This window comes from Oreochromis niloticus, linkage group LG1 (genome assembly GCF_001858045.2).
Source record: "Oreochromis niloticus isolate F11D_XX linkage group LG1, O_niloticus_UMD_NMBU, whole genome shotgun sequence".
Taxonomy (NCBI): domain Eukaryota; kingdom Metazoa; phylum Chordata; class Actinopteri; order Cichliformes; family Cichlidae; genus Oreochromis; species Oreochromis niloticus.
The window spans coordinates 27,269,445-27,291,676 of record NC_031965.2 but is presented as its reverse complement, the minus strand read 5'-3'; the positions used below and the strand labels follow the sequence as shown (position 1 = coordinate 27,291,676).

The 22,232-nt window shown below is 36.6% G+C and overlaps 1 protein-coding gene across 2 annotated transcripts in view; it reads right to left on the bottom strand.

Annotated features, from left to right (window-relative positions):
* Positions 1-813: 813 nt before the first annotated feature.
* mdga1 (MAM domain containing glycosylphosphatidylinositol anchor 1) overlaps positions 814-22,232 on the bottom strand; it is a 179,855-nt gene continuing 158,436 nt past the window's right edge. Inside the window, exons 17-18 of one of the 2 annotated variants that reach the window (XM_005447559.4) lie at positions 13,467-13,584; positions 814-4,317 (exon numbers count right to left, since the gene is read on the bottom strand). In XM_005447559.4, the coding sequence (XP_005447616.1) occupies positions 4,232-4,317; positions 13,467-13,584 (204 nt within the window). In that variant the 3' untranslated portion in view covers positions 814-4,231. The remainder of the gene's footprint in view (positions 4,318-13,466; positions 13,585-22,232) is intronic. The other variant, XM_025907201.1, reaches the window with a different exon arrangement.

The following is a 22,232-nucleotide window of genomic DNA, read 5'->3' as shown; positions in this document are numbered from 1 at the left end:
AGGCAAAGGTCAAAGTATTTAGTGAAAAAGGTTATTCTGGTGTATAAACAAAGGCTGTAAGACCTAAATGATACTTTAAGGAACATTACAGGAAAGACTTATTCAGGCATGTTCAGCACTTACATCGTGTTTCACATTATATTATTTTGATGTAAAAAAATAAATAAATAAAGTATGTCTCACTTTTTCTGTTGCTGGGAAGAATATCGCCACAGAACTGCTCAGTGCAGACGCTTTGTTCTCTGCTTTCACATTGTTTCGTGTAGGTCCACAATTGCAAGACAGTAGACATTTTATAGTAGGTGGAAGATTAACAGTCAGTGTGCCCACTCCGTTTGTTATTATTCATGTGCATGATAGCAGAAATGTGTGTTTGTGTGTCAGTGTTTGCCTAAGCCAGCAGATGAATGATATTGCTGCAAATGGAAAGTGGAAATGAGCATTTAATGGACACAAACAAGATCCAAGAATTCTGTAATTTTTGGAAGACTACATTGAGCACTGGTGTTTCACTGAGCAACTGATCTAAACACTGGAGCAGATTTTATGGTTACCAAATCACCAGATAACTTTATACTGTTTACATAATTTTATCCCCAGTGTGCGTGTATTAAGCATTTAAATTGTTTTCCTCTCTTTGGTTTCACTTTTCAATTGTTTTAAGTATATTATTATATTAAGAGCATCACTCAAACCACTATTAACCATCTTTAAAAAATAATGAGTTTATGACAGATGTTACTTTAAAACAAATGAAGTAGATAGTTTTATTGTATGGCACTCAAATAATGAATATCACTTGAATTCAAAAGCATGTAATCAGCATGTCATTTTATTATGGAAGATGTACGCAAAGCTTACTTTTTATCTAGCCTAAATACATGTCCAAACTGTTGCTACATGTGTGATTACACTCAAAATATTAAAAGGAATCAATGGATAGTAACTAAAGGATCATTATAATTGTTTATATAAAAACAAATACAAACATAAAGCCATTTTTTTTTTCCAATTTAGATTTGAACAGGGATCGAGTACTGCCAGTAACAGTAAGGTGCAAAATTTGTTGGATAAAAATACAGATTTTGTAGTTCTCTAAATAGTGTCTTTGCCTAAAGTGACCCAAGACAATGTTCAGAAATCTAAAATTGTAATAAATCTAATTGTATTTCTCAAAATTTATTATTTTGTGTCATACATACTTAAATCAAAAAGTAATACATTGATTTTTAATCAGGGAATACTAAATAATAATGATATGTGTATCTTTATGTGTTAACATTTTGTTCCTATGTGGGACCACTGATATGATGGCTTTGCCTTTAATTATAAGTTGTCATGGAAACAAAAAATGAAAAATGAAAAGCATTTGCATCTCTTTGTGAAAAAGATAATGCATCATACGACTTCCATCTTTAACTTGCAGTTCTAACAGTGTTTATCTTGTTATTTCTAAGGACAAAAAACTATGAGGAATGATATGATGTTAACATGATAAAATGTCACATATAGCAATGCTTTGTGATATTTCTAAAGTGCATTACCTACTGCACTGTTATTGTGCTTGTTAATCCTTCTGATGATGCTATACAACCTAAGCTGATATGAATGCCTCATGTAACACATTTGCCTAATCACACAAGGTGGGGAGACACTGAAATCAATGCTGAAAAAAACAAAACAAAACAAAAAGAGCCACTATGCTGTGTTGTGTTCTATAAATTGATGGCTATTTTGAAGACATTACCAGGAAATGAAGATATTTTAGGCCACTTGCAGAATGAACAATCTACATTTACAAGAAAGCATCTCCCTAGAATTCCCCATCAACTAATTCGAATTAACTCATCCATCAGATGCACTTATCAGATCAAAGTAAATGGATGACGACAGAGCTAAAGCTAAGATACAGGACTATTTTTGCAATATGATGATTTGCTTAGAGTAGGCTTCAAAGGGCTTCAGTGTTCATATAATACAGTACTGTCTGTGGTGTTTCACAGAGATATCCTGCATGTGTTGCACAACTTTGAAGCAATTACACAATATGATGTTATACACATAAGCTGTGCAAGCAGGATTGCCGCGCACAGCAGTCTCAGCAAGTTAAATAGGCACATAATCTCTTCTATTTATGAATGAAAAAACATTTATGAATAATGTATATTGTTTACCAACTACAACAAAGAAAACAGATATAAACAAAAAAGTGAAATAAATTCAATGATTAACTCTCTGTGACATAATACACAGAAAAGAGATGAATACACTGATACACATGGTGATGAAGATGATCAGCATAGTGGCTGATCAATGTGGAGTTTTTTGAAACAGCTGAAGCACAGTACAGAAAAACTGAAGCACACTAAAATTTAAATGGCTACAATTACCAGAATTACACTGGTAACTGCAATAACTGATGAAAGATGAAAGATAAAGCCGTTCTGCTGTGCTTTGGACACAATGATTTTTTTCAGAATACTTTTAAATGCAATGAGAAACAATTATGTAGATATATAGATATGAGTATTGCTTAATTTTAACAATCATATCTATGGGACTATGAGAAGTGCTTATAATACAGACATTCAGTAATTAAACAAAGAATGTATTATTCAATCCACACTGCACATCTGGCAGAGACTGATAATCTTCTCCACCTTTGACGCATTGGGTAGGGGAAATCCATACATGACATTCAATAACCTGCGAAGGAAGAAGTGCTGAAACTTACTCCAGGCGCTTATCCATTTCCCATAAAACACCACAATTTGCTTTATGTTTGAGGCACGTCTGCCTGCTGTGTTCTGATTAATTCAGATATTTGACTCCTATATCTAGTAAAAAGAAGTTTATGAAATAGACAGTACAAAAGTAAAAGTTGCATCTACCAGCCAAGGTTTTCCTTCTGTGTTCCTCATCGGATGACATGTGTTTGACTGTGATTTCAGAAATGAAAACTGAGTGTGCATTCGTTTATGTTTGAGTGTATGTGTGTACTCAGTACTGTATCTGCGAAGAAAATTTGAGGTTACCAGATGGTTTGGGTCATCTTTGCATTTCCATTCACGTGCTCAGTCAGGTTCTGGATCACAAATCATCCTCTCTGCCTCTCATAAATATTAATGTAATACTTTAATTACCTTGACCCTCATGATGCCATAACAGAACAAAAAAGCAAATATCAAAAACACTGAATAGGTCTGACAAATTGCAATATCACATAAGAAGTTGAATAAAATCCAAAGGAACAGCAGAGGTTGTATAAACGTTGTGCTTCTTTAATTTCACTTTGTAAAGTCCTCCACTGCCCTAGCTGTGTTTTTGTTTAACCTTCATTATATTTAATATATATTTATTTATATATATGTATATATATATATATAAGATAAATGTACACGTATAATCCGCACTGAGGTTCGTCTCTTGTGGCAAGCAGAGAGGCTACCAAGAGGCTACCAAGGACACCCTTCTTTTATCCTCAGTCCTGGTTTGTCATTTCCTCATCGATTTAGTTATTTATTTATTCATTCAGTCATCAGTTTTTAGTGTCTCCTTATCAATCAGTAGCTCCCATGGTGCCAAACGCTGGTCCGGAAGGGAGACAGTCTTTGTGGAAAAGGTTGTTTTGACCACTTTCCCTCTTCTCTCGCTCTTTCTTTAACTTTCTTCCTAGAATTCCCGTTCCCCCATTTCATTCCCTCAGGTCCTTTGTCATCTTTGGTTGAGTGGCCGACACTTTGGTGTGTCTGGGGAATAGGGTGGAAGGGCTTCTGAGGATAGCGGTTCAAGGGAGTGAAGATACATGAAGGGTGCACATATGGACGAAGAAGGATGACAAAGGAGAGAAAAAAGACAAAGTTGACAAAGTGACACACTGACATGGATAAAGAGAATCTAATCAAGGGATAAAGGAGGGAATTTCAAGTCTCTATGTCAAAGACCATTAAGTATGTTAACCTTAAATACAGTATGAGCATTGGTTGGTTATATGAAGCGAATAGGTGAAATATTAAAAAAAAGAGCAGAGGACGAGAAGATAGACAAATACATAGTGTTTCTTGTTGGATGCATGAAGGACAGCAAGACAATAACTGAAGAGGACAGACAAGTAAACGGACAGGTACGCAGAGGAAAAGGCAGGTAGAGGGGAAGAGAGAGAAGTAAAAGAGCGCAAGTCAGGGCAGTGTCTGTCAGCACAGACAGTTGGTGGTGCTATGGGGAGTGCTCATCATCTGAAGAGTAGTGAAAGAAAGCAGGAGAGGCCAAAGGTCAGCCATTTAGCCAGTGGGAGTGGGTGTGATCCTCCGATCAGAACTACAAAAAACACAGAGAAACACAGAAACAAAAAAGAGTCATGTTAAGAAATAACATATTAGCAATTTTTTAACAGCTTCTGCTATCAAGATTAAATAATTCCAGTATTCTTCCAAAACTGTCCTGCACTATAGAAATGTAGGCCTTGGTAAGGTTCATTGCTGCTATGCTAACTTACTTTATGTTCAGGGTAAAAGAAGAGATACAAAACCATAACCTAAAAATCCCTCATATCTAGGGTCACAGATTGCAATAGTCTACATTTAAAAAGAATATTGTCTATCAAACACAAAAAAAACTGCTATGCTTTTTTTTTTTACAGCTGGCCTTATTGCATATTTATGTGTGGGGTTTTCCCTTTTAGAGCACAACATTTTGGGAGGAGACTATTTAAAGAATCACACGCATGTGATTTACTCTGGAAAAAAAGCATGTAACAGCAACAGTAACAGCATGTTTCCTTCGTGCCTGTGATATTTGCCACAAAGAATGTTCATTGCTTTGGAATAAGAGGGGGTAATGTTTTCTCACAAATGGATGTCTCAAATTTATGAGTACGGAGCCAAAAGTCTGGCTATGTCTTGTAACTTTTCCCTGAGTCCTACATTCCATCTGAGTCTTAACTCATATGACCCATTAATAACTCATTTTCCCATTAATTTGTAATACAAATCTGATTCCAAAAAGTTGGAACGCTTTGTAATGTGTAAACAAAAAGAGAATGATAAGATGATAATGAGATTTTTAATTACTTGCAGTCTCATAAACCAATTTTTTTTAAATGTACCATTCTAGGAAAAATATTAGCTCATTTAGAGTTTGATAGCGATACTAATTAACAAAATAGCTGGGACACAGCCCAGTTACCATTATGTAGTATCCAATCTTTTAGCAACAGTTTGTAAACTTTGTAATTTGGGAACTATGGCGACCAGTTGCTGGCCTTTTGGGAGAGGAGTATTGTGCCATTCTTGTCTGATATAGGATTCTAGCTGCTCAAAAGTCCTGAATCTTCTGTGCTCCAAAACCAGTGTATACCTTTTGTGCAAGTGGCCAATTCCATAGACACTAATGCATACCATCAAAAATGCAAAGATTTGAACTGATCCTTTCAGTCCTTCAGTTCCTGATCATGTTCACATATGGCTTCTTCTTTGCATGATAGAGCTTTAACCTGCATTTGAGGATGGCACGATGAACTGTGTTCACAGACAGTGAGTTTTGGAAGTGTTTCTGAGCCTATGCGGTCATTTCCGTGACAGAAACATGATTGTTTTTGATGCAGTGCTGCTTGAGAGCTTGAAATCATGGACATCCAATATTTGTTTTTCAGCTTTGTCCCTTGCACACAAGGATTTCTTCATATTCTGGGAATCATTTGATATTACAGCTAGCAAGATGATCGGTGCCCCTCTGCCCTCCCTTATGGACATTTTCAACATCCGCCTCACCCACAAAGCCATCAGTCTTGCAGGTGACCCCTCCAACCCTTCACAGGCCCTCTCCAGCCCCCTGCCATCGGGGAAAAGGTACCAGAGCATACGGGTTTGGTCCAGTAGACAGCTGATGAGTATATCTTGCGCTACTGCACTATTGTACATAGGTTTAACTTTTGCACATTTCCCTAGAATGTCCATTATCTTTCTTAACTCTTGTCTTCATTCTTCTTTACAGTAAGATTAGAGAATTTCCTATATGTTCCTACTTGTACATGTAGCAAACTGACAATAAAAACCTTTGAGTCTTGTATCTTACTGTAAAAATGAGATATTAGAGAGAAATAGCAAAGATATATGTCTTTGCTATTTTAAGTCCAGGAACATTATTCTGAAATTTTTACACAATTCGTAGACGATGTTCCTGTGCCCATCTTTACTTCTGAGACTTCCCTTTTAAAGATGCTCTCTTTTTTGGTACTTTCTAACCTTTAGTAGCATCTCAAATTTTTTTAGCTGCATTGCTGCTATCACACTCACAATAAGCCAAACGTTTTCTTAACGTATATTTTCTCAGTTCAAACATTTGATGTTTTCCATGTTCTCCTAAGAAAAAAATAAAATAATTAAAAATAAATAAATAAAAGACACATATATAGATTGGTAAATTCTGTATTCTTTTAAGCAGATTATTTTCTCTCTCATCAGGTATACATGTTTCTGACAACTGGGAGGTTGAGGTCAACAAACTGCAGGTTGGACAGTCCCACTGCTGTAATCATACCAAACAGGGTGCAGAACAACGCTCCCACTGCTCTTAGTAAAATGCAAACTGAAATATATTGGCTGCAATTTTGCAGAATTTCCTAGAAAAAGGTGCTTTTTTGTGTTAAAAACAAGGTGTCTCAAATTTTTTACACATATAATTAAATTTCACCAATAACAAATATAAAAATGACACTTTTCCTGTTGTAAGCAATATATTTCTAAAAGAGTTTGCCAAAGCCTTTTATAGTACTTGTTATTTTTTTCAACAACCTGTTTTGTATGAACACAGTCATAGCTACATTCGCAAACTGGTTTGAATGATCCAAATCAAATAATCACCTTTTTGTGAAAATTTAGTCATGTTAGACTTTGTGAAGCAAAATCCATCTAAGCTTTCTTGAACTTGCTTTTTACTACAGGTCTCAACTGATGTGCTATTTGTAATATCCCTAATTAAAGTAGCAGTGAACAATCACAAAGGCTTTGTAGCCATAAACAAATATATATTTTTAAAATTACAAGAAACATTATTTTTATATCTCACAGGAATGAACTTGTTGCAAGGGCTGTATAACCAGGATGGTTCAGAAGATTTTCTGTGATAAAGACAACTTTTAGCAAGAGATGTATGTGACAGTTTACTGAAATCTAAAAACTATGAAGGACACTTATAGGCATTTACATAATAATCATCCATTATCAAGGATACAAGGAACATCACACTAAAGCAGACAGCAAGCTTTTATGTGACAAAACTGTGATAGAAGACAAACCGAAGATTGAAGACAAACTAAGTAAATAACGGTGCAAGTGATGATTATGTTTATCTATGTGGCTTAAGACTTTCTTAAAGCCTGCGGGTGTGTTGTCTGAATCTTGTATGACTGTATTTGTTTTATTGTGTTCCTTTTTTACATTTTATGTCTCTTTTATTGCATTTTTAAATGCATAACATGAATGTAAATTAGAGCTAGCCTTCAATGATTTATTGACTCTAAACAAATTTAATTTAATTTGAGCAGTAAAGAATGCCCTGAAGTGGTAGTTTTACTAAGAAGTATCATGTGAAAAATATCAAACCGTGTGGTGAATGTTATGAAGAAAGAAGGAGGGTTTGTAGAAAAAGGTTCACAGAAACTGTCAGGGAAGAAAGAACAGGTTGTATGGAAAAGAAAAGATGAGAAGACAGTCATGGCTGAGAAGGTGGTTGAGTAAACAAGAGAAACAGAAAGCTTCACCACTGAGATCCCATACATTGCCATGACAGCTTTGAGATTTTAATGAGAGAAAAGAAGTTACGATTGATGTCATCATCAATATTTGTTGAACCGTTTTCCTTAGCTTTTTCCTGAAGGTCGTGACTGTTAAAGCACAGTTGGAAGACACAATGCAGACATTTTTTATATGGTGTAATCTAATTGTTCAGATTTGTTGAATTTGAAAATTAAAATACCAGCTCAGACACAGCACACAGGATCATCTAAAGCTTTCATTTATATTCATTTATATATACAGTCCTATAAAGCAAACTACAAACTACAAAACACACATACAATACACACCCTCCTTTAATACATAAATTACAAATGCAAGCTGTTCAAACACAGTTTCATAAAAAAGCATGGGTATTGTATTTAAAAGATCAATATGATTTCATATCAGGGGTCCATCCTTCAGGCAGAAAATCAATGTTTGCAATAAACTTTGTATCTGTATGCAGAAGATACACACTTAAACAGGCACGCACAGACACACACACATTCCTATAGTAGAGTCTAAAGTATGCAGGCAACCAATTGAGTGAAACATGGTGTTTAGGATACAGAGTAATAGAGCACTCAACTCCAAATCTTTGGAAGATAAACAGGGTGCAGTCTTTAGAAATGTAGCAGAAAAGGGAGAAAACACTGATAAAAATACTAAAGGGCAAAAAGACATACAAGTTTCAGCAAGCCGCCATTAGTATAATTTAAGAAAACAATAATCACAATATGTAAAAACCAGGTGGTATTCAAATACAAATCAAAAACCAGCACACCGTAAAGAGAACTGCCCCAGAGGTTAGCAGATAGGAGCAACTTGTGTCAGCATTCACAGCCAAATTACAACCAGATTCTAAATATACTTCTACACTGAAAGTATCAACACAGCATCAATATACACAATAATATTAAAAACTAGAAGTAAAAATATAGCAAACTGAAAAGTATGACTAGAAAAAAATGTTTCCACTAAAGTTGACAGACGTTAAAAGAATGCATGAAATACTCTATCTCTAAGTGACCCCATCCACCATATTAATTGGTTTAACAATTAAAAATTCTTCATTTATGCTTTATTCAAGATTTTAGGGCTTTCCATGTGTAATGCAGTTAAATATGCTTCCCTCTGTAGTAATAATCTCTGTAATATTCTCCCTTCAGAAAAATGTGGCTGCAAATGCCAATTTTTTAAAGAGTTAAAAAGAATTCTGGGTAAACACTGGCATATCTGATGAACCTTCCATAAGTCACTTGTTCTAAGAAACTGAAAAAAAGATATTATTCAGGCCTTATTGCCATAAATCACATAACGTTTCTTTTTTGGCTGTAAATGATGACACGATTCTCTCGTCTGCTATCCTATGTGGCGGTTCTGTTTGCAGATGGCTTTCATTATTTAACTACAGCTCTGATTTTTTTTTTGATTGGTATTGGAACATTGTATTTCAAATACTTTTGTCTTGCTTCCCTTTCATTTAACAAATGTTCTCTTTACACACTCATTCATTTGTTCTATTTCCAAGACCAGGGGTGCTGGGGGTGTTGCAGCACCCCCTCTGGCCAAAGGCAGCCATCACAGCACCCCCTGGCAAATGAAAAAAAAAAATAGATGAAGGTGTTGAAACATTTTTGCTGTTGTTATTTTACTCTGAAATTTGTAATTCAGAAAGTTGTGTTAAATAAATTAAAATACTCCGTCTCCCTGACCCCCCATTGCACGTCTTTTGTTCTCCAAACTGCGATTAAAAGCATGTCTAAGGATAACCATGGTGCAAAATATACTCACACACCTGTTGAAAAACTTTGGACATCAGTGCCCCTCATGAGGAAATTTATCAAATTAACTTCAGAGTGCCGAGTCACATTTGGATTAAAATATCTGCATTCAAATAAGTGTAACACTTTGGTTTATTATGAGCTGCCCGGCACAGGTTAACAAAATAATTAAGCAGTAATTCCACAGTTCTGCCTTTTTTGCAAAGGTTTTTGACTATCTAAATCTGGCTATTGGGTGGAGTTAAATAATATCCACATTTGGACAGGTTCTTGTCAGGTGTGCAAAAATGGGATTATTTATATCTTGACTCCTGGATCTTATGAAAATTCACAGTTAGAAGGCTGGTATAGTTTTCATAATAAATTTGATCACCTGTGTGTGTGTGTCTGACATGTGTGCCCTGTGGGGTTTAATTAGTATCTGTGTTAAAACCTTGTGTGTAAGCTGAGGTTTTAACTTCGTTATTATCTGTGCGACCAAGTTCAGTTTAATTTTGGCTGCTTATTCTTGCCTGCTGCGTGCAGCAATAGAATCAAATATATTGTAGTTTCCAGTATTATTTTCTTTAAGAAAGAAATGAGCATTCTGTTGGAACTTTTACCCACAAATTAAATTAAACCTTGAAAAATAGGATAAAGCTCCATTTGTATTACTGCATAGGCAGACATTTAATATCAGTACCAGAACTCTGCATGTCATTACCCAATAGGTCCTTTTGGACTAATTTCAGCCTTTTGTATGTACTGTTCATACACTTTTTTAAAAAGGTTTTTGTTTAATTCTTTGAGAATGGACCAGCGTGACAGAAGAGCAACAGAAAAACAACAAAGATTTCAGTTAAAAGTAAAACTATAAGAGAAAAGCCTACCTTCCACTTCCTCTTCTCCTGCAACAAAACACATCTGAGCCAGGTGGGGCTCTGTGATTTGTGCAGGTGGAGTTGCACCAAACATGTCAGAGGCAATCATCCTTCATTTAGGATAACAGTCTCCTGTGTGTGCACAAAGCTGACCTGAAGTAAATGTGTGCAGATGTGCATGTGAGTATGCTTATACGGCAGCTGCAGTGGTCGCATACACAGTAAGCACCTGCTCAAAACACTTCCAAGGTGGACGCACATGTATTCGTGGGAGTGTGTGTGGGTGTGTGCACTTTATGTAAAAGTATGAAAAAGACACAAGCGTGATCACAGCAGGGCAATGCTGCTGGTTACATCTACATGTACTCCTGTCACATATTGTGCAGACAAGTGCCATAGTACTGATTTTTCATCTCTCCCCCCTAATATCTATCTCTTCATTGATAACCTAAAAAAGGTCTAGATCTATATTTTACACAAGGTTCCAATTATGACACAGACTTGTACCTTTCTGTTAATCAGTCATAAATGTGTGCTCCATCGTTCACTGCCAGAAGTGGTAAATGTCTGTACCTAGCCTTCCTGCCTAGAGCTTGGTCATGAATTAACTTTATGTATTCTAAATTAATTAACATTTTTCTCAAAGTCATAAATTAAAATTTACAATTACTGACAAACAGAGTTGGGTTTATTCTTCTCTAATCCCTATTTTACCTCACCAACTTCATGGAGGTAGTGCTTGTACCCAAGACTTGTACCCATTTTGTTTCTTGCAGTGGCAAAGACTTTTTAGTTACTTGCCTGATAATTGCCCATCTGTCTGCACTGTGAGTCTCTGCCAGCATAAAACCTGCAGGACACAAATGCACACGTGCCCGCTCTGAGAGCTCAAGAGCTTTCCTCTTCCTGTTTACACCTTCATCCATTATTCACTCCATCCGCCAGTGTTATTACATGCACATATGTGTGAGATTGCACTGCACATCCAAGCAGACATTCATCAGCACACTCAGACACACCAACTCACACTTAAGGTTTGAGAAGGTAAAAGGAGGATGTTAATAATCCATTAGATTGTGTGTTTTGAATTTTTTTTCTTTTTGTTTATTTCTAATATTTTTTCATAATAATTTCTGGCAAAAATTAACATGAACATTCTCAGTACATGTCGTTGTATTTTGTAATGCGGCTCACAGCATTTGCTCCTTTATTTCATGTATGTCTGTACCCGGGGTCCTTCCTATTTTGCTCTGAGTTCTTATTCTTTCCCTAGTAAAGAGTGTATTTCAATCTTTTTTTCGTTTTTTTTAAACTAATGAGATTAGAGTGAAACCACTGAGGTAAATTTGTCATCGGGGCGATCGTGGCTCAAGAGCTGGGAGTTCGCCTTGTAATCGGAAGGTTGCCGGTTCGAGCCCCGGCTCGGACAGTCTCGGTCGTTGTGTCCTTGGGCAAGACACTTCACCCGTTGCCTACTGGTGGTGGTCAGAGGGCCCGGTGGCGCCAGTGTCCGGCAGCCTCGTCTCTGTCAGTGCGCCCCAGGGTGGCTGTGGCTACAACGTAGCTTGCCATCACCAGTGTGTGAATGTGTGCGTGAATGGGTGAATGACTGGATATGTAAAGCGCTTTGGGGTCCTTAGGGACCATAAAAGCGCTATATAAATACAGGCCATTTACCATGTTGGGCTGTGTAAAATTTGTCACTTAAAACTGGTCAATCAAATTGTAGGATCAATATATTACGACAGAAAGATTTTTTTTTTCCTATTAGAAAAAAGTAAGTGAGCACAAAATTACTAACAAAACTTCTTTAACAGTCTTAAATTTCATCAGATCCTTCTTGACTTGGTTTGCAGAGGACAGCTGATGGTAGCCATCTTTTGTCTTTTGGATCACTTTCCATTTGTCTTTGTTTTGCTGTTTCTTACATTAACAGACACATATACATGCAAATGAACAAATACATATATAAATAATTTTGAACACTGTGTTTTTGACCTCTTATCTTGCTATATCTTCTCTAACCTGCAGGCTATTGGAATCCCTCCACACACTTACATGGACTGAAACTGCTTCACTGAAACTTTTTCTTGTTGGATTCCCGCCTCTTGCTAAAGTTGCTCTTGTCAAACAGTATTTGTAAGCAACAAAATAATATCATGAGTATAGCTTAGCTTGACCTAGGATACATTACTGTATATTAGGAGCGGACTGCTTGATTTAACTTAGCATGCAAACTTGATTGGTCAGTTTACTGTGTATAAACATTTTTTCCTTTTCTTGTGCATATGTTTCTGCATTTATCTTCTTTTCTTATCTAAATCCTTAATTATCACACAGTGTCTCTGTCATTTCTCTACATTTCTAAAATAAATAACACAAGCTTTTAAAGATACAGAGCAGTGAGCAGAGCTATGCTGATGAATAAAGGATAGATGAAGAATGTAGGGTAAAAGGAAACAAGAATAGATATAATGACAATAAGTGTGGAAGACACAGCAGGATGTGGTATGGACAGTTAGATGATGAAAAGATAGCAAGATAAATGCAGTTATTAAAGAAGAAGAAAAAGGACCACAAATTATGATGAGCCTTCCAGCTTGCCTCCATGCTGGTGCCCTGTGGTGTCCACTTGTCTCTATACATCCCGCACAAAGACAATATTTTCTCTTTGCTCTATATTCCAATACCACCCAAACACTACAGAAGACTTTTAGTTCTCATTTCGTGACAGCTCTAAAAATATGGTTTCTATAGCAATTAAATTCTCTATTGCCTCACTTTATTTTCATTTTAAATTAATCCAGCTCAACACAGGTGAATTTAGTTTGATAATTCATTTTCTTAGTAAGTCGCTGATTTTTATTTATTTCTGCTGAAAATAATATCAAAGCTATACATTTTTTTAAAGAATGGTATTGCCTGTCTCATTTGAAGTTTCTCTGAATGTATGAAGATGACCAAACCACGAATTCCAAAAGTTGCTTTTGTGTGCTTCTTTGTTATATATAAGTATATTTCTACACAAAAATCACAAAATATCTTACCTGTCTTACCTGCGTTGGCTACAGTGTTTTGTTGCTTGCACTCTCCTCTGGTGATAGACACGTCGTCAATGGCAATATCCCCCTCAAAACCCGAGCCTCGAATTCCTTCAAACACAATCTGTTTAGAAAAGAAACATCAACAGATGAATGCTAGCTGAGTATGTCCCGAGAAATATATACAAGGGCCTTCAAAAACACAGCAAAAGTTCACCGAATGGCCACTGAGGAATTTTGCTGAAATGAAATTCTTACATCAACGAATAATAGACTAACTAATAATAATTGCTTTTTTCCTCACATTTGATATCTACGGTCATGCGAGAAAGTAAGTTTTTATACGAGTTTATGCAGTCCTCTCTGCTTTTGTGTACACTTTGTACACAAAAGTTTGTACACTCCATGATGTTGCTTGCAAAACAACCTTTACTAAAAGATAAGTAGTTGTTTTCTGTATGTTTTTATCAGTGTCTCGTATTGTTGTGGTGGAAGTGGAGGAATGGCCCACTTGTCTTTACGGTGTAGCTTCAGTTCATTCAGGTTTTCAAGCACTGTTTATACACAGCTCTCTGAGCTCTCTTTAGGATCATTGTTCTTTGCATGACTCATTACTGGCCTGCCTTTAGCTGTTGGGATAAAGGGCCTCATATTTGATTCCACAATAATTTGACATACAGGGGTTATTTGTGTGGCTGTAAAACAAGCCCAAATCACCATCCCCATAGGTGTTAAGTGTTTGTGCTCATGTGCTGTGTTTGGTATTTGCCAAATGTGGTGTTATGCTAAAATATATCAACTTTGACCTCATTTCACCAAAGGACACTGAACTAGAAGTCTTTTTAAAACCTAAGCTATGTCCTTTTTAGAGAGTGAAGGCAACCCTCTTACCAACCCTTCCAAATAAGCCATAATTGCTCTTCTTTTCCTAATTGTGTCATTAAACTTAACTTTTCACGCACTGAGATATCATTCTTTGGTTTTGGATAATTCTCTGAGCATTTCATGGTTTGAAGTGAATTTCTTGGGATGTCCACATCTGGGAAGATTGTGACATTGTGTTAACACACACCTGAATGGCAAACCAGCCAAATCTGCCAAAATTTATTGAGGTGATGCTTACTTATTATCGGCACCTGCTACCTCTTAATACCTATAGAAACAGTAAGTATACTTAGTTTTTCACGGGACTGGATACTCCTTTAAAACTTCTTAAATTTTGTAAAATTAATTTAAAATTAAAATGCAAAACTAATTTAATTAATTTAAAGAACCTACTTTCTGTATGTAAAGTTCAGCAATAATATCAATAATAACAACAACAACAATCTAATTAATAATTATAGAAAATATGAATACTTTAATTAAATAAAGACATGGAAACATCTATTACAGATAGCAACATGCTAGTTTATTCTCCCATTTCAGGAATTTACAAGCTGCAGTCATATCCTAACATCATTTTTGGACCCACAACAAGAAAACTAAGCAGGAGACTCTTCTGAACACTTCCCCATTTTAGCCACCAGCCATCTGGTTTTGACTGACAGCCTAATTACTGTGGTGTACCAAGGCACCAAAAGCCCAGCACACCCAGCTAATCAAAAACCAAGTGTATTCTGTCTCGCTTCTGAGGAGGGAAAAGCAAATAAACAAGAAAACTTTGTTTCTCCAAAATAACAACAAAAGTAACTCTCATGACTGCAGTTGTTATTGACTTTTACTGCAGACCCCAGTGCTTGATAAGTTTAATTCTGAAAACAATAGCCAGAGTTGTTGCTTTATAATCATATTTGAGCGTTTCTGCAATTCCAATGCCTCATTCTGTTTTACTTTTCTTTCTTTTTTTCAACAGAAAACAGCTCCATGTGAAAATTACTACATGGGCTGAAGTATACAGCAATAACTTTTTTTTAAACTCCAGCATCTAGCAGAGCTTTAGCAAGGTATTTAACCCTCAATTTATTCAAAAAAAAAAAAGTGAGAACGGAGCAGGTGTTACTGTAGAAAGGAATGCAATACTAATGATAATAAAAAAAAACTAAATGCACTCTACTTGCATAGTATGTCTGTATACCTACAGGTTAACAAGCGAGCAGGTGCAAGCATGGAGGGGAGGCAGACCGTGCATAACTGGGTTCACTTTAAAAACTCCATCTGTTAACTGCAACATGCTGCGGTTAAAGTATCAACTGAGCAGGCTTGCTATCAATTTGTGTGTAAATATATCGAGCCAGAGCAAGGGTGGGTCCAATTAACCTGATTCTGACCCAGCAAGAAGAAAAGAGTGACCTAATCCCACAGGTACTCAAAACAAAACATATACAATGGCAGTGCAAACACACTGTTAACATGATCTTACTTTTGAGGCATTCCACTATTGTGTTTTAATCTATGAGTCCTGTTAGTATCTAACGGCAAGTTAACTTTAGTGGGCAGATAATAACACTTGTAACCTTGTAATAACAACTAATCTAACTTTAGAGTAGTTTTCTTCTTTACTTAGCATAAGTTAGATCTGCTCTTGCACAATTTATCCTCATATACACTTATATATTTCATATATACTGCAATATATTCTACTCCAGCTGCTAACTAACCCTTGAGTACACCACATAATCCACAAGTTATTTCAAAACAACAGAGCGAGGAGCAGGTGTCTCTATGCATACAAATGTAATTTTGATAGAAAAGCTGCACATACTCTCGTTGTATACCATGAGTACATAGGTACCCTAATCATTTTCTTATATTTTCTCTCTACTTCTCTCCACACAGAGCCAATTCAATTTCATTCAGAAAGGGGAGGAAAGTACAAGAGCATTATCATTTATTCCCTATTTGCTTTCTAATTTATTCCCCGAATGAGAGCTACTCTTTGAATTAACAAATAAAATAATTAGGAGAACCTTGACGCTGATTGCGTGGTGGCGAGGGAGCAAGTCCAGCGGCACAAGCTGTATGGCTTTAACAGGTCTGCTCATTTATACAAAAAGGCTATTTTCTTCCATATAAGCTGTAAAGAAAATTCTGTGGTCCTCAAGTGAAGAGGCTTATTCGCCACAAGGCCATGATCCTTTAATTTAAAAATGCTACAATGAAATTCCCTTGCTGCTTGACTGTCGTAAACATTTTGCTTTATTTATGCTTTTTCTTTCTTTAATTCCAGTTTTCTTTGTATATTTGCCAGCCATAGTGTGATTTTTTTTTTTTTTTTTTTTTACATATGCACACATGTACTGTACCTTTACAAACACTTAACTAACAAGTGTGTCTTTATAAACAAGCCTGTTGTTTAAATATAGTCCAGACTATAGACTAGAGTATGATAATTGAAAAATGGAAGCTAAATGACTAACATTGGCCTTAACAAAGAAAGGTGCAAAACTACTAATTAACTGTCTCATTTAAGGTACATAATACAATATGGTCAGCAAAGATTTTTTTTCTCTAAGATATCAAACACAATAGCATGAATAAAACAATACAATATGATATCCTGTCACCGCAAAATAATGTTTTTCTATGTTTAGTTTTTGGATATGGCTCAGGGAAATAACTGACGAGCAAGCTTAAATGTGAGCACCGACATTACTGCTGGGCACTTTGCTGGGGTCCCCAACAGTAATGTGCTTCTCAGAGTTTCTAAACCTTGTTAGTTGTGTTTGGTGACCTGTATTTTTGCATCACCTGAGTTATACAAAAATGATAAGTTGGAGAGCTGTTGTAAATTATGCAGTTATCAAATTCTGGGACATAAAAATGTGATCATAAAAGATACATGTTAAATATAATAAAGCTGATATTTACCTCTTACATTTTCTGAATATTTAAATAAATAAAAGATCTGCACCCTTCATGAAAAAAAACATGACATAATTTTCTTTTTTGAAAAACTGTGTAAAATTTTCTGTATTCCAGTTCTTGTTATTATACTGCATAACATGTGGGTGTGAAGGATCTTGAGTGAGATAGAAAACTTGCGCATGTGTGTGCGTGCATGAGTGTGTGAATGCAGGATCAAAGGGTGTGCAGTAAAGTGTCAGGTTGAAGTTGTGAGTGTGTCGTTTTGTCAAGCCTTGTAACCTTTAATGTTCCCATTGATGTGCTATCCACATACCAGAGGGGACACAGCTGTGAGAGTGAGGGAGTAAAAAAGAGAGAGACTGCATGCACATGTGTGTCTATGTGTGTGTGAGAGAGAGAGAAAGAGAGAGAGAGCTTTAAAATACCAGTGCAATGTGAGGCACACAAATGTGGGTTGGCCTGGTTTCCAACAAGCCCCCCAGGTACCAAACACTGCTAGGAACACAGATGGCCTCTGGGTAATCCACAGAGGAGCAAGTAGGGACACAAATAATCTACTACAACACGTTACCGCCTTCTTTGCAACTCCATTGATTTTATGTGTTCATGTAATTTCTGCTATACAAGTTGGTCTCAATAAACAACTTCATTAAGATGAATTTATTTACTAGGAACCTCAAGAAGTCTGAGTGGAAGCTTGGGAAAGTAAAAGAGTTGCAGATTTAGTGCAAGAGAGATCGTCACAGTTATACTGATATCATAACAAAACATACACCCCTCCATTAGGTACACCTGCTGTATGCCAGTTCATGGAGGTTTGACGCCTATCGCTGCTATTACTGGGCAGGAGGCTGGGTAGATAGGTCAGCAGTCCATTACAGGGATAAGTTGAAGACACAAGACTTTGAAAGCTAAAATTCGCACCTGTGGCCAATTTACAATTGCCACTTAACCTACTGTGCTTATCTTTGAGCTGTTGCAAGAAGCCATAGGTTCCACAGAAAACAACAACACACATTTGTTCCTAAGGATATTATGATCCCTGATAAACAGCATTAAAGGTCCTAAAGTACCGCTTCAAATTACGTGACTTTACAACTTTAATATACATGGAAAGTAGTAATCATAGCCAGTAGACCGTATACAATGTAAAATCTTACGCTTCCTTATCAGTTAGCTTGCCACTGTTTACAATGAGAATCTTACATTAATGCTAGCCAGAGGCTGGGCTCAAGCCTGGGCTGTTGTAGAGAGGCAGGAAGGAAAGCTGTTTTTCAATACATCATTACTTTTGTTGGATGGAGCACAAAGAGAGAGGAAATGCAGAGCCGAGTGGCAGCACCTCAAAGACTTTCTGTGTATGCAGTCAGTGAGGTGTGCACACGACTAGAAAGTTTGTGTTCTCCATGGACAGCTCTCAACACTAAGCAGAAATGAAACATGCGTCAATACGCAGTCACTTCTGCACTCCGTGGAACTCAATAACATCCACATCAAAAACCACCTCTGGGAATTCAAGCGAATTAGAAAATCATATTGTTCAAAGGGTACATTTGAGATAACAGATAATGGACACAAAAGGCTACCACTGTTTGTTTTTCTATTGAATTTGGATAAATGGTTTCTTCGGTGGCAGACAAAAAAGAATTAACATTTACATTCAAAGCAATAGTCACAGACAGAGCCACTGCTGCACTCAACAACTCAGCTATGGGCTATTTAATAGTGGCTAAACGAGCAAGCTACTGTTTATACATGCCACAAGAAGGGAAAGTCAAAGTCAAGAATTTGTCATCTTAGATGATTCTATTATATTACCAGACACAAGTAAGTTTATTAGAGATATATTCAGGGTCCATACAAGCTCCAGTGTGTTGCAAGTCTAAAAAGCGGGGATGGTAGCTAATTACATTTTATTTTTTTTACTCTTGTAGTTGTGGTGGAGGTGTGGTCCCTGGCTCAGCTGCAGGGGAGGGGTGGTGCAGTGAGCCAGAGACCACACCTCCGCCACATTAGTCAAAAAACAAACAAAACAAATAACTCCCATGTATTTTAACCCTGGGGAAAGAATTCAAAGTCTAGGCTTGGAAAATGTGGACTATTTAACTAAAACCTGCTCAGCTTGATGGAGATGGAGCAGATGGAGCATTAGCCTTCGTCACCAACAAAGCTACTTGAATTTGAAACCTAGGTCACTTTGAAACACACGTTTTGTCTCTGCATACATCCAAAGTCCATGCAGAAACTAGCAGAAAATAAACTAGCAGGAAACACAGCTTTACTGGTCATGAGAGGATTTAGAAACACAAAGCGCGAGTTCCTGTTTCGAAAATCAGAACATGGGTTTTGATTTTTAAGAGTTGGTTTGAAGAATTATTTGATTAAATTTTGTACGGTACATAGAGGCCGTATTTCATTTCATTTGTGCTGATATAAGCTGGAAGCGAAACTCTTGAGATTCTTGCATGTTATTTCATATTAGACTTAATATGACTTAATTAATACAAATATATACACAGCCAATCACATGGTGCAATGCATTTAGGTGTGCAAGTATGGTCACAGCGTGTTTAAGTTTAAGCCAAGCACCACATTAGGGAAGAAAGGTGACTTAAGTGACTTTAAAAGTGGCATGATTGCTGGTGCCTGACAGGCTGGCCTGAGTATTTTAGAAAGTGCTGATCTGCTGGGATTTTCAGCACAGATATCTCTAGGGTTTAGAGACAATCATCTGAAAAAGAGAAAATATCCAGTCAACAGCAATGTTCTGAGTGAAAATACTGTCTTGGATAGAGGTGGATAGCAGAGGAGAATGGCCAGACTGTTTCACACTGATAAGAAGGCAACAGTAACTCAAATAACTACTTGTTGCCACCATAGAGAAGTACATCTCTGAGCACACAACATATCAAACCTTTAAACAGATGGGTTTAGAGCAGCAGAAGACCACACTCCTGTCATCTAAGAATAGGAAACTGAGACTACAATTTGCATAGACTCACTAAAATTGGACAACAGAAACTGGGAAAAAATCTGCCTGGTATGATGAGTTTCGACTTCTGCTGCAACATTTGGTTGGGATCAGAATTTAGCATAAACAATGGGCATGGCTCTATCATGCCTCGTATCAATGGTTCAGGATAGTGATAGTGGTGTCATGGTATTTGGATATCTTCTTGGCACATTTTGATACTCTTACCACCAATTAAGCACAATTTAAATAACACAGATAACCTATATACCTTTTTGACAACAGTGGTACGCATCTTTACAGTTTTATAGTTGTCTCTGAGCTTTGTGCAATGAATCCCTAATTACATAACATTTCTATGATTTATATATTTGTTTTTTCTCTCTTCCTTTTTTGGGGTGGAGGAGTCCAACATTTTTAAATAAATAAATAAATAGATAAAGTTTTCCTTTTCATTTTAACAAAATGCCCCATACGATGAGGATTCATTTTATCATGCACCACTAAAATGTGTGCAGCAGAAGATGCCTGAAAATTCTCCAGCTGTAATTTTTAATCTTTAAATCCCCAACATTTGCACTGCAGACAGTCTTATACCCACTAAAAACTGTGGGAAGGTTTTATTAATAAATAAATAAATAAATAAAAATGTATTGAATATCACACAGAAATCAACTGGAAGTTTACTATCTTTTCTACATTTGCTTAGCCTTAAGTCATTTAGGCGTGGAGCTTATAACGCGCCTAGACAGTACCAGAAAGCATATTTGTTTTGAACGAAAATAAGCATTAAAAATCCATCCTTTCTAGATACTGTTTCGTTGCTAAAGGCTGCTGGCCCTTGCATCATATCCTTGTGAAGACACAGTAATATCTAACTACATCCTTGTAGCGAAAACACAATCCCCCTTTAACACTCATCTCCTCCTATCAAGAGTTTTTGAAGCGGTGAACTGAAAGCAAAAAGCAAAATGGGCTTAATAGACCCACTGAGTGTATAAAAAAGAAGCTAAGCAGTACAACACAACAACACCAATTGTGTCATAATTCCCACTGTCATGAGCAGACAGCTCAAGTCATTACTATTGATTATGAGGATACCAGCACTCCCCAAAGACATACAAAGAGGAAGAAGAAGAGACAGATAGAGGATGGGGGGAAAACAGGATAGCTTGAAAACCCACAGCAACAGAGAGTAGTGGCAGGCAGGACTAACCACTGAGACGGGCCATGCATTTAAAACCTTTATGATATGTATAAAAGTATTTTCACAGACAACAGTGAAAATTATTGATCAACCATTTTTTATAGCTTTTCTATAGTAATCTCAACATTTTGAGGGGTTTTAATGCTGGATTGGAAAAAAAAGCAAATGTAATGTGATAACTGGCTAATAATGGGGATTTTCATTTGATGATCACAATTGTTTGTAGATTTACAATTATTTTGCAATTGAATGATGACATTTCTTGTGTGTTAATTACTTATATACAAAAAAGAAAGAAAGAAAGAGAGGGAAAGAAATAAAGTTTGATCAAACACAACTTTAATCTATCAAAATTATCTAAAAAGTCGTCCTTCTTAGATGCTCCAAACATATTAATTAAATAATGTATTAATTAAACCATGTAGGAAACAAATAATTCAGAGTGATCCTGTGGCCTTACACTGGCCTGCTGGTAATTCTCGGTTAGTGATAGAGCAGTAATAGGAGTTGAATGGAGGAGGAGGAGGATGGGCTACTCAAAAGAGCAACTCAAGGAAGACAGACAGGTATAGAGCAGAGGGAGAAATGGGGTTCACCCTTCTTATTTCATTTCATCAGGCCCTTGGGGAGCTTGGAACATAACAGAACGTCGTAAGAAATGAGTCAAAGTGAGAGACGGAGAGAAAGAGTATGTTTATCAGCTCACCTCCTCTGTCTGGCTGCTAGGATCAAGGCTGCTTGCTTTCTACATTATTAAACAACTCCATTTGTTACACAGCAGTGGTTT